Source organism: Mixophyes fleayi, chromosome 4, assembly GCF_038048845.1.
Source record: "Mixophyes fleayi isolate aMixFle1 chromosome 4, aMixFle1.hap1, whole genome shotgun sequence".
NCBI classification, from domain to species: Eukaryota; Metazoa; Chordata; class Amphibia; order Anura; family Limnodynastidae; genus Mixophyes; species Mixophyes fleayi.
The window spans coordinates 210275339-210289360 of NC_134405.1; the positions used below are offsets into that span (position 1 = coordinate 210275339).

At 41.0% G+C, this 14022-nt stretch overlaps 1 protein-coding gene across 1 annotated transcript in view; it reads left to right on the forward strand.

Moving 5' to 3' along the window:
* Positions 1–14022, forward strand: part of UTP20 (UTP20 small subunit processome component) — a 128256-nt gene that overhangs the window by 8582 nt on the left and 105652 nt on the right. Inside the window, exons 5-12 of the mRNA XM_075209252.1 lie at positions 876–1064; positions 3070–3151; positions 3693–3830; positions 8315–8470; positions 8934–9080; positions 9171–9305; positions 10245–10322; positions 11086–11264. Of these exons, the coding sequence (XP_075065353.1) occupies positions 876–1064; positions 3070–3151; positions 3693–3830; positions 8315–8470; positions 8934–9080; positions 9171–9305; positions 10245–10322; positions 11086–11264 (1104 nt within the window). The remainder of the gene's footprint in view (positions 1–875; positions 1065–3069; positions 3152–3692; positions 3831–8314; positions 8471–8933; positions 9081–9170; positions 9306–10244; positions 10323–11085; positions 11265–14022) is intronic.

Below are 14022 nucleotides of genomic sequence, written 5' to 3' on the forward strand. Positions count from 1 at the left end.
TGATATCGCAAATATGTGTTGTTAGGTCACATGAGCAGTTTATACATTGCAGCCTGATGAGAACATCAGTGTTTTTGTTTTTTTGTTTTTGTTTTGTTTTTTTTTAACTGAATGCTTCTCACAGGTTGAAATTTACAGTTAATTGATCTGTAGTTGCTCACCTGTTTTGCATTAAACAGATAACATGACCCTTGAGTATTGGCTTTTGGCCTCTGTTGCCGTCTGCATATGATCTTTCACCTTCAGAGTTCCATGCTGACATCACCTTAGACACGGTTGCTTGTGAAACATTAACAAGTTAAGCTGTCTTGTTCACTGAAGCTCCTGCCAAACGAGCCCCAACAATCATCCCTTGCTCCATGTCATTGAGATCTCCTCTCTGAGCCATGCAGCCCAACATTATTATACATGATCCTGACTATATTGGGATGCTTACTGCTTAATTAACACATGAGCCACCCCTTTGTGGAAGCACATGCTTTCAGTATGCTCCATTTTCCTCATTTACCAAGATGTTTCCATTTTTTTTCTGCTACCTGTACTTTGCATTTATTTATTAACTTGTTATGTTAGCAGAGTTGTTTATAATGTTACTAAACTAGAATATATCATGGATTAGAAAAAATTGTTGCAATATCCCTAGTACAATGTAAGGTTGCATGTAAGTAATTTTTCTAATATAGCTTTGAAATCGCCTCAAGTCAAGCGTTAATGGAACTTATTAGACTGTGTATCCAAGCTAATCTAAGTCCTATAATAAATGGGGATTGGATGTGGGGATTTCACACAACATAGGAATGTACAAGTATGTTTTCTTAGTCTACAGCTTTGTTTATACTCTGTGGTAAACTAACCCTTGTGCTTCTTCCATTCAGTCTGGTGGTCCAGCTGGCTCGAGATCTTCAAGCTGACTTCTACCCCCATTTCCAAGACTTTTTTAAAGCTATTTCTTCCTTACTGGACACAAAAGACACTGCACTGATAGAATGGTCCTTTACATCCTTATCTTACCTGTACAAGTACCTGTGGAGAATGATGGTAAAGGACATGCCAACGATATACAGGTATTCACATTATTATTCCAATTATTTAATTTGTTTTAATGCTATCCTCAGTTATGAAAGTTCACAGTATAGGATTCTCAAATTGCTTCTGGTGTTTACATTGTGTCTGAATTGACATTGAGTGATACTTGGGTTATCTTGTTAAAATATAGAAGACACCAGTAAACCAGGTAAGTAAACCAGGTTTAAGCCAATAATTTGCCAGACTGTCCCCAAGTTCTTGTATACAATAGGGTACAAAAAGAATGTGTATATCCTAATAGCTTTCTGGGTTCCAAGTGTTAACAATCACACATGTTGGCAATATATTTTTAATTATAGTAAACATTCACGAAAATTCCTATATACCAAGAATCACATGTTTATAAGATACTAGTATCTTATCAATATGTAATTTTTCACAATAATACATGCCAAAATAAGGATCTAAAATCTTTAGAGCCAAAAGATGTAAACAACCTGTAATAACATTACAATGTGGTGAGTAGGTAGTCTGCCTACAAGCAGCCAAGTCACCTTGTTGGTAAGATGCTAGTATTGACATTTGAATTTTGGTGAATCTGTCCATGTTCTTTCACACTATAATGCTGATATGTGATCATTAACACCTGGAAAATCTTAAAACACAATTTTTACATTTTGGTTTAAACATCTTCAGTTTGATTTTCTATAGCTATTTTTATTTTAGGGTCTTTGTACCTTTCAAGGTTAAAATCGTCAAATAGGAACACTCAATTCATCATATAAAAATTAAACACTTTTTGTGTTTCATAGAAATGTATTTGTCCCTCAACTGACTGATACAAATTATCATAAAAACACTTAGGGGCATATTCAATTGTTGGCGGTATTGCCGAAAATCCCGCGGTCCGTGCACTATTATCGTTATTACGGTAATCGTGCGCGGAAAAACCGTTAATACGGTAATTTACTCGCTGGATTTCAGCTCGCAGCTCAGGGAGCTGCGAGCTGAAATCCAGCGAGAGATTACCGTATTAACGGTATTAGTTTTTCCGCGGCGGAACCCGCCGACATTTGAATACCCCCCTTACTGTTTACAGCTGTAAACACAGCGAAGAAAGTTATACCTCATAATGTGAAGTTTATACAATGTGGGATGCAAATTAGGAATTTATCAATCTGTGTTGCTACACCAACCCAAGAGAAGTCAAAATTGGAAGGAAAAAGGGTTAGACACCTTCAGATTATTGCACAATGTGTTCAGATTGAGATTTCATTAAAGCCATATGAATACTGAAATGTAACTGATGTGATATTTTCCTGGTGGTGTTACTTGCTTTGCTTTTCTGTTGGGTCACTATGTTTATTAACAAATATACAACATTGGCTTAGCTGTTAACACTTCTGCCTCACAGCACTGGGGTCATGAGTTTGATTCCTGACCATGGTCTTATCTGTGTCAAGTTTGTATGTTCTCCCTGTGTTTGCATGTGTTTCCTCCGGGCGCTTTGGATTCCTCCCACAATCCAAAAACATATTCGTAGATTAATTGACTACTATCAAAATTGACCCTAGTGTGTGTATGTTAGGGAATTTAGATTATAAGCTCTATTGGGGCAGGGACTGATGTGAGTGAGTTCTCTGTACAGCGCTGCGGAATTAGTGGCGCTATATAAATAGATGCTGATAATGAACCTTGTATAAGGTAAAAAAATTATATGCTGAAGTAATGGCAGCAGTGTTTCTCCTAATTCATGTTGCTGTTACTAGAGAACTTCAGTCATCTTCATTGTGGCATTCATGGGACCTCATGATTTATCCGAAGGATGGGGGATTTGTGCAAAACATTGCAGGTTAGGTGACTGGAGTTCTCCATTTGATTAGACTCAGTTAATCTTTAATGTCAACAAAGAAAGATTTCAGGCTTTGTAGAAGTGATTAAATGAAACATTGACTGATATTTTTAATGTTCTCATAATACGTAAGGGTGGGGAAATTTTATTTGTATTCTTAGCTGCTGACACCCTTTTTGTTCTGACTTCAGTTTATACAGCAAACTCTTGGCTCATCATAAAGAGCACATCCGAAATTTTGCAGCGGAAAGCTTTGCTTTTCTAATGAGAAAGGTAAGTAACTGGTAACTTGTCATTTCCTTTCCATCCCAACAGACATGCACAATAGTCAGGTGCACTATGTATAATAAAATTACTATGAGAAAGAAGGGGGGGGTTCACTCAGGTGAGGTAAAAGGTAGAGGCTATTATTGTTAGTAGGTTTGTTGAGGAAGTCTTCTAAAGATCCAGTAGTAGGGGAGGGGTCGACTGTGAAATGAATGCCAGGTCGTCCAGAAGAATTACTTTGAGGTTTTTGTCATATTTGTAACAGTTAAATTACATTTACATTATTTGTTTTCAATGTTGAGGAAACCCATCTATAATTTGCACTCCTGTTGGATCTTTATATTATGGTTGTAATATAGCAATAAGGTTTCTCAGGAGATCTGAGGAAAATTGCTTCTCCCTTATATTATGTTTTGTTAATGTGCACATATTTTCAGATTTGTAAGTACCATAATGTATATAAAAGTAGATTCCTGTGCCAAAATGCTTTTAGTCTATTTTCTGATCCTAACACATTGATCTGAACCTGGTTTTCTTTTGATTTTAGGTGCCTGATTTGAATGAACTGTTACATTTTATGTTCCTGGATTTGGAAGAACATCCACAGAAGGTGGATGGTTTGGGGCAGCTGCTATTTGAGATGTGCAAAGGAGTCAGAAACATGTTTCACTCTTGTGCCACCAAGGTAATTAACTGGCTGCAAATGAAGAAAGAATATATGTAAGCAATTCTGTCCATGTAAGAGTTTGAACATGGTGACCTTTATTCCACTATGTGACTTTTCTTGGCTTGAGTGACAGATGCCACCTGATTGGCAATATCTATAAATACCATAAAATTGAAAACTGATTTTTTTTTTTAATCATGCATTGGTGTTATTTTATGTGTCTCTTTTCAGCCACTGGGGGACACTGCGACAATGGGATATTGTAGGTGGATTTGGAGTAAAGGCACTTTAACACTATTTGAGTAGATACCCACTATGCCCCCCCCCCCCCCCCCCCCCCCCCCCCCCCAATCTGGAGCCATCCTCAGTTTTAGTAAAGCGCCTTCTAAAGTAGGGAGTTTTTTCTGTGTGCTCTTGCCCTGTGTTTTTATTTTTACTCTTTTTTGATTTTTCTTTTTCTTTGACATGTTGGAATGAATAAGGATGCCTCCAAAGTGGTGAAGAACCCGTCTGCTGCCTTTCTAGGCTTTCCTCTCCCCGACAGCCTGTCAGCTCCTTCTCTTATTGAACAGTGCGTGCTATTTACTAGCTGTTGCAATGCTCCTTCGGATCTCCGACGTTTGTTAGTGCATCCCCTTGGCAATAAGCAGTGCTCTTGCTGGTAACAATGTCACAGGATGCAGCATCGCGGCCTTGGAGGGGCTGAGATTGCTGACACAGATCTCCATGAGGGAGAGAACAGTGTCAGCATTTATAAGATCGCGTATGGAATCTTGTTTAGACCAAACATGGCTACAGCCTGGGTCAGCAAGGTAATTCAAACATGGGAGGTACATTTGGCTTAGGGTCTGCAGGAACATAGACCTAGGACTTAATTGTTGGCTGAAAATATTCAGAAAGCTTTGGACTTCCTAGGTCAGGCACTTTTGAATGCGGTTTCCATAAACTCCAGATTTTCTGCTCTCATTATTGCGGTCCGGCGTTCTTTGTGGCTGTGCTCTTGGTTAGCTGATGCGGACTCAAAGCATATGCTGGAACTCTATGCCATTTGATAGTGTTTCTCTGCTTGGTTCGGAGCTGGAAGAAATCATTCAGGTGGCCACAGGTGGCAAGAGTTCTTTTCTGCCTGTCGGCGGTGCTAAAAGAAAGTTTCTGTCCTTTCATCCCCTAAGACGGTCGAGGGCAACTTCCTCCAGAGGTGTTTCCTATAGGGGCCAGGACTCTGGCAAATGAACCGTCAGACAGGACCTCCACATGTCTGGGTAACCCGCCACGATATTGTGGTTGAGGGCCATCTGCTGCGATTTCAAGATCAATGGTGAGCTTCGACTTTGGGTGCATGGGTTTGGGAAGATTGAGGCTTTATTATGGACCTCGTAAACTCCCCCAAATCCCCCCCCCCCCACACACACAGACTCTTCACCACAGGTCTGTCCTTGTGCGAATTCAAAAGGTACTATAGGAGGCTATCAAAAAGCTTCTGGTATTGGGTGTGATTGTTCTGGTTCCTCCTCTGGAAATATGTTTGGGGTTTTACTCCAATCTCTTTGTGGTTCCAAAGCCTTATTTTGTCCGATCCTGAATCTCCGAACTCTCAACAAGCAGGTTCGGGTTCTGGGGTTTCGGATGGGGTCGTTGTGATCCAGGAGTGATCAAGGAAATGCAGTGGAGGTAATTCCTGGCATCCCTAGACATCAAGGATGCTTACCTGCACGCCCCTATATTGGAAGAGCATCAGTATATCCTGCGCTTTGCTGTCTGTGAGGCGCATTATCAGTTCCGGCCCTTACCCTTTGGACTTGCTTCACCCGAAGTGTTCACCAAAATTATGGCCGTCATGGCAGGTTTTCTGTGCTCTTGGGGCGTCGCTATTGTGCCTTATTTGGATGACCTGTTAGAGGCGCCGTCCAAATGTGTCTTTCTACATCACATTCACTTGGAGAAGGTTTGTTTGCTTCCAAACAAGTCCAGGGGATATATTTACTAACCTGCAGGTTTGAAAAATTGGAGATGTTGCCTATAGCACCCAATCACACTCTAGCTGTCATTTTGTATAATGCATTAAATAAATGAAAGTTAGAATCTGGTTGCTATAGGCAACATCTCCACTCTTTTAAATCCACAGTTTTGTAAATATACCCCCAGGTCCCTTTTGGCAGAATGGGAAGTATCCTTTCTCCACTGCATGAAACTGCTTGGAACCATGGTGTCTGTGTTCAAAGCTGTGCCCTTCTTCCCGGGTTTCATTCACCACTGCTCCAGGTGGAGGTTCTTGTGATATGGTTCAAATCCACCCTTCATCTGGGCAGGCAGATCTTCACGCTGTCCAAGGCCACGCATTGTTCCCTCACATGGTGGTTGACTAGAGCAAATCGCGTCAAGGGTCAGTCCTTTCACTTGTGGTAATGGACCTTGGTTACCACAGATGCTAGTCTGTCTGGTTGGGACGCGGTCATCGGTCATCTTCGGCTCCAGGGCATCTGGTCTCCCTAGGCATCCTCCTTGCTCATCATTGTCCTGGAGATCAGAGCACTCCACAATGCGCTCATTCAGGATTAAGGAAGGCCCCTGAAGGTCCAGTTGGGCAATGCTAAGGCTGTAGCCTACCTGAACCATCAGGGGAGAACACGTAGTACAATGACAATGCAGGTGGCTGCGTGAATTATGTCCCGGACAGAACTCCTTGTTCCAGTGATCTCGGCTGTATTTATCCCGGGTGTGGAAATTTTACATCCTGTGATGTGGAGGTCACAGGTTTCACTTTAGTCCTTCCTGCTTGCTATCCTTTTTGCAGGCCAGTTTTTTACAAAGGCCTTCATCTCTATTCTCTGAAACTGCAAGTTTCTGCATTCCTTATTTTCCTCCAGGGCAAGTTGGCAGTCATGACATGTGCAGACGTTTCTGTACATGTTCAGTGCCCGTTTGTACATCTGGTAGAACCTTGAAATGTCAGTTTGGTGCTTGGGACTCTAACTGAGGAGCCCTTTGAGCCTTTTGATCTCTTGTTATGTTACATGAAAGGTGGTGTTTTTGCTCGCTATTTGTTCTGCTCATCTGGTTTCTGAGTTGGGAGTGCTGTACAGTAAAACCCCTTTTTGGTATTTCATTCTCTTGTACCGAAGTCTCCTGTTTCCACATGAACCAGGCGATTGTCGAACCGGCGTTTGTCCTACGTCACAGCCTTCTGATTCGTCCTTCCACCTTTTGGATGTGGTCCAGGTCCTCTGGTACTATGTGAAACGTACGGTTTCTGTTCGTCAAGTTAATGACTCTTTTCATCCTATATGATACCGACAAGTATGGTTGGCTGGCGTCTAAATAATCTGTTGCTCGTTGGCTTACATCCACAATTCCTTAGGAATTCTGTTCAGTCGGCTATTCCACCAGGGCTATTGCTGCTTCGTGGGTGTACATCGCAGTCCTTTGGCCGAACAGTTGTGCTGTGCTGCTATCATCATCGGCTATTTATATAGCGCTGTACAGAGATTTTACATCAGCCCCTGCCCCATTGGAGCTTACACACTAAATTCTCTAACACACACACACACACACACACACGCAAACACACACCAAGAGAGACTAATGTCAATTTTAATAGCAGCCAGTTAAACTAAACTCCAAAAACATACCAGTAGGTTAACTTTTATTATATAATGTACATCACTCACGTCTCCATTCAGGAAAATGCACCTACTTCCTCTTGTGTGCTCTGCCCGTTAGCAACCCCATCTGCAAGACTACAGTCCACAGAACCTGCTATGTGGTCATCTGTCCACACCTTTTTCCAAATTCTACAATTTGCAGGTCTTTGCATCTCAGGATACTAACTTTGTGCACAAAGTTTTATGTGCAGCTGTTTCAGAGCAATCCCTCCATTACGGACACCATTGGCACAGTGGCTCCCAACCCCCCCCCCCTCCCTCCCTCAATGGCAGGAAAAAAAAGGGGTTCTTCTATTCACTGTAAAAATCAGTTTCTTTGGCTCCATTGGGGGACACTGCGCTCCCTCCCCTTGCTCTGATGGTTTTGTTGTTGGTGTTTACCTTTTAAGCGGTTTCTTGTTACGCCTAGTTGGGCCCTCTCTTCTCGGCTTTGTTATATGAGAACGGAGGATGGCTCCAGATGGGAGGGCATAGTAGGGGAGGAGTCATCCACTCAAATAGTTTGAGTATTAAAGTGCCTTTACTCCAGATCCCCACCTACTATACCCCATTGTCGCAATGTCCCCCAATGGAGTCAGATAAATGGATTTTACAGTGAGTAAAAAATCCTCTGTTTACTTGGGAAGTTTTCTAGGTTTCTTGCACTTCATATAATAGGATACAAATACTTTGTGTTGTTCCAAAAACATTGTGCACACCAGATAAACTATCTAACGGTTGTAATCAATGTAAAGACTTCTTTCTATATATAGCCTGATACAATTTGAATATTTCTAAATTGCAGTTCAATACAGTTCATCTGCTGCTATATATATTCAGTGTGCATGCTTTGTTTGGTAGGCAATACGACTGATTCTACAGAAGTTGGGACCTGTGACTGAGTCCAAGAAGTTGCTGCCCTGGAGTCTGGTGGGAGAGGCTTTGAAGCACTTTGTGGAATCTACTACATTGTATATCCACAAGGAACATTTTGAACCACTTTTTAGTAATATTCAGGTACAATAATAAATTGCTTAAAAATACAGTGCACATTTTCAGTGTAGAATAAAGCTTAAATTAATCAAGTAGCCTCACTGGGACATGTTTAAAATGTAATCTGTTTGTTAAAGCAAAGTCCAGGTATAAAGGGATACACATTTTAGCAAGGTTTTATGCTTTCTGGCTTGGGGTTCCTCTTTGATGTTTAATATTTATTCAATTCCCATGTAGTTTTGTTTAGCTGGGAGTTTTGTCTGAAAAGGAGGCTCCCATTGTTTTGATTTTTGGGAGCTTTATGAAAAAGTTATTGCCCCATTTAAGCACTGAAATTACAAGGGTCTAGGGACTGCAATGTTTGACGGATGTATGAAAATGTCATCCTGTTCCCAGTGCTTACAGATCAGAAATGGTTGCTATGTAGGATTGAACACATGCTTAGAAATGTGCTAATTGCAGTTTTGATGTGACTATATTTTTCAAGGAGTCACTGCTGGAGCTATCAAGGAAAGTGGTTCCCAGTCAGAGTACAGAATGCTCTGATCAGATAGAAAGGCTACTGGAGGCATATAGCATCCTGGTGGAACATAGTCAGGGTTCAAAGATCCCACATCCAGAACGTGTCTGTACGGTGAGTTTCTCTTAACCCTATTCCCTCTGCTGATATCTAAATGCAACAGAGACTCATGTGTTTTTTCCATTTTTCTTTTAATCTCTTTAGACCTTAACAGAATTGCTGAGAACATCAAATATCTCATCATCTTGCTGTAATAGACTTTTGGCTATCATTTCTACTTTACTCCTCAATGAAAACAGTTTGCTACCAGACTCTGAGATTAGAGGAGCCATAAATAAGGTAAATTATATCATTCAAAAATTAGGATAGTTGTTTTGGAACATGTGAAATGTATGAGCATGTCTTTTATGTAGGTTCCACATATAGTAAATACAAAGTTCCAAGACACCTAAAAACTAGTGTTTGACATGTGGATGGCTTGATGAATATGTAGAAAACAGATTCATTCCATCTTCATTGTATAATCTGTCTGCACTTTTATTTTGTTTTTTCTCTTTCCTGCCATTGGGGGACACTGCGAGACATTGGGGTATAGTAGTGGGTCCAGGAGTCCTTAATATTTATTTTTGTGTAAATCAACATATTTTATGCAATACCCATGTATTGTATAGACCTGCTAACAGTAGCTATGTGTAGTCACTATTAATTACCTAATAAGATGTAGATAATTGCTTCTATGCAGAGTAGTTTTTCTTTGACCATGATGCTCATATCTTATACTGATTTGTTAACTGGATATAGGTCCTAGTTATAAACAGACAATATGTTTAATAGCCATTAAAGAAGTAAAACATAAAAATGAAAGTTTGTATAAGTGAATTAAGATTGACTGTCAAGTAGAAAAACCTAGACTTAGGTGAGAAGATGGTTTCACATGTAATAAAATGTGGTGATCTGACCCCTTTGTCTTGCTGCTGTAATATGATGTATACATAATGCATGTGTTCTGTACTGGTAGATCTATACATGTAATATAGCTAAGCATATTCTGCATAGTGCTCTGCTTCTTTGTCATTATAAATATGTGGGACTACCATGGGGGCAGCAGGTGCGGTGCATTGGGGCCCGTGGACCCACTGCACAGGAACTAGCAAGCTGTGGGCCCAAGTTCCCTGCTTACCTGCATTGGGTCCACAGCTCGCTAGTTCCATCTCTGTGTGGGACAGAGACAAAAAAGTGAGGGTTGACAAATCTTTATAAACATATGTTATCTTGTAGGTTTTTGAAAGTGGATTTTCACGGAGATTACTTTTGGAGTTCTCAGAAGAAATGTTCACAATGAGGCAGTTTGAACAGGCAAGTATCATCTGGAAGAAGCAATTGATTACTTGTATGCTTTGTTAAAATTCATCAGTCAGGCAAGAATGTATTAAAGCAGGGTTTTCCTTGTTCTGAAATGCTTTGATCCTGCCAGAGCTCTTTGAATTCAACTGCATGCGGCACCTTTGACAGCATGAGCTATAGAACACAGTAAAACTTCAGAACCTGCAATATTATCTGCTTTTTAGGAGATTATTCTCTGACTTTTTTAGCCAATTTGTGGAGAGTGCTGTTAGATAAGCCATTAAATAAAGTGTACAGAATGGCCTATACATTTAGTATTTCACATTTGCTTGGGAGGGACACTAACAAATATTTGGAGTTGGTCACAGTTTTATGGACTGAACAGAAGTCACTACTACCCATTGAACTAATAGGCAGTATTCTAGTTTAATCTAATACACCGCATGTTCGTTTACATGAAAATGTGCTTTGTATTCTCGCTAATCTAATCACTACAGTGTTTGGGATCCATAAAGGTCTATGTTGGCAGTGAAATAAGTAACGGAGAATTCCAATAAATCTGTGCCTACAGATTACTTATAACTCTTGATGGTGATTATTTCTACATTCATAATCTGCTGAGTTAACATTGATCTTTTGGCTACTGTCATCTCCATTGTAGGCGTTCACACTTATAAAACATATCTTCTCATGTGTGGATCAATAGATATACATCAATTTTGTTGCTTGTCTTCCTGGTTATTGAAGTAATTTTTAATTTATTTATTTTTTTCAGCATTTTCTGCCTAGCTTCTTGCAGTATGTCCTAACATTGTTTTCAGAAGAGGATACCACCGTTAGGAGTGAGGCCTTGGCAATCTTAGCAAAGCTCATTTTGGAAAAAGCTGAGCCTCCCGCTGTCGCTTCAATGGCATTTGAAAAATATCCTCTTGTATTTGTGGAAAAATCTAAACCGTAAGATTATATAGATCTTAACATGGGTCACACAGTACATCTACAATTGTTTACGATAGTTGTCAGTCTTTATTGTAAGAGCTGTGATACCACACATTTCACACACTCACTGGTCACTAATGTATCACAAGACAAATTCAGACTTATTAAAGAGAGTGCAAGCACAAACCTTAGAAGTGCAACTTTACCTGCTTCAATAACTATACTGACCTAAATTTTAAAGTGATTACAATTTGCCTCGATCTGATTGGTCTCTTTACTAATACACTGTTATTTTATATGCGTAATTAGTGGGTTCCATATTTTGTTTTCCTTTCGTCGTTATCATTGTTTATTTCTAAAGTGCCACAAAAACTCAGCAGTGCCAGACAGTCACAAGGTTCCAGAATAATTATTTGCATGAGTTGATGATTGCATGTCATTCATACTTCTTTTCAGTGGCACAAGAGATAAACTATACCACATATGTCCGTAATAGCCCATTAGGCAAGAAAATGACTACATGTCTACATAATATATCCTCATGTACGATAATGAATAACTGTAACCTCTGTGTCGTGATCCAAATAATATCACATTTATATATTGAGGAATGTCATTTAACCATGACATACACATGTTCTGTGTTGCTCTGTTTTTTTTTTTTTGTTTTTTTTTTTTTGTTTTTTTTTAATGTTACTATACATACACCGTTCAGCCACAACCTTAAAACCAGCCTCCTAATTTTGTGTAGGGCCCCTTGTGCTGCCAAAACAGCTCTGACTAGCCAATGAATAAACTCCCAAGTTTCGGCCGTGTGTTTTCAGCACATGCCAGAGATTTGGGGCATCTTATAGGCCAAGTCAACACCTTTAACTCATTGTCATGTTACTCAAACTATTCCTGAACAATTTTTGCAGTGTGGCAGGGTGCGTTATGCTTCTGAAAGAGGCCGCTGCCATCAGGCAATACTGTTGCCATAAAGGGGTGTACCTGGTCTGCAACAGTATTTAGGTAGGTGGTACATGTCAAAGTAACATCCACATGACTGGCAGGACCCAAAGTTTCCCATAAGAACATTGCCCAGAGCATCATCACACTGCCTCCGCCGGCTTGTCTTCTTCCCATAGTGCATCCTTGTGCCATCTCTAAACGACGAACATGCACCCAGCCGTCCACATGATGTAAAAATAAGATTTTTACTCACCGTAAAATCCATTTCTCTGACTCCATTGGGGGGCACTGCGAGACATTGGGGTATAGTAGTGGGCTCGGGAGTCTTGTCACTTTAACTGCTAAGTCTTTGGACTCCTCCCCTGCTATGCCCCTCCTCTCCAGAGAGATCCTCCGTTTTGAATAACCAAGAGTGAACGTAAAGGAGGTAATATAACTTGGACAGGTTATAAAGAACCATACCCAAAGTTTTCACACACAGAACTATATACAGAGCAAGGGAGGGTGCGCAGTGCCCCCCAATGGAGTCAGAGAAATGGATTTTACGGTGAGTAAAAATCTTATTTTCTCTTCTCTGCCATTGGGGGGCACTGCGAGACATTGGGGATATACCAAAGCTTCCTCAAGGGTGGGAATGCTCTGGACCAGCTGCACGCATAATCCTGCGACCAAAGCTTGCATCAGCCGATGCACAGCCCTGAAATCTATAAAATTTAGTAAATGTGTGGACGGAAGACCAAGTCGCCGCCCTACACATCTGCTCCGCCGACGCCCCGTGCCTAGCCGCCCAGAAGGCACCTACTGCCCTAGCAGAATGTACCCTTAAAGTCTGCCGGACAGCTAGAGAAGCTGAAACGTAAGCCTAACGAATCGTGGACATAATCCACTGAGCAACTGACTGCTTTGAAGCAGACCAGCCTCTTTTATTGGCGTCATATAAAACGAACAGATCTCTGGTCTTTCTGACCTGCGCTGTACGATCTACATAAATCTGTAAAGTTCGCACCACATCCAAGTACTGCATAGACCCTTCTGAAGAGTCTTTCTTTGTCTTAAAAGCCGGGACAACAATTTCCTGCTTTAGGTGGAATCTAGAAAACCACCTTAGGAACAAAAGACGGCTTGGTACGAAGGACTGCCCTGTCTGCGTGACAAATAAGAAAAGGAAGGTCACAGCGAAGTGCCCCAAGCTCAGACACTCTCCGTGCTGAAGCTATAGCCAACAACAAAATACTGTCTTCCACGTAAGATACCGCAAGTCAATAGACTGTAAAGGCTCAAACGGAGGTTTAGTGAGAGCACGAAGAACCAAATAGAGGTCCCAGGGCTCGACAGGATGACAAAAAGGAGGTTGTATACGCAACACACCCTGCAAAAATGTCTTAATATCTGCATATTCAGCAATCTTTTTCTGAAAATAGACAGAAAGGGCGGATATCTGCCCCTTGAGGGAACTAAGCTGCAAACCCTTCTGAACACCTTCCTGAAGAAAACCCAGGACACGGGAAATCTTAAATCTTGAAGAATGAAATCCCTTAGACTCACACCACACAATATACGTCTTCCACACTCTGTAATAAATGGAAGATGACGCAGGCTTTCTGGCCCTAATCATGGTGTTTATGACCTCTTGAGAGAAAACCCTTAGCTTTAAGTATTGGGGTTTCAATAGCCAGGCCGTCAAAGCCAGCTGATCCAAACCCTGGTAAAGGAATGGACCCTGAACCAGAAGATCTGCCTGCATCGGAAGCCGGAATGGAGGAGCTCCTGCTAAAGACAGCAGATCTGAGAACCACGCTCTGTGTCGCCAAAATGGAGCTTTTAG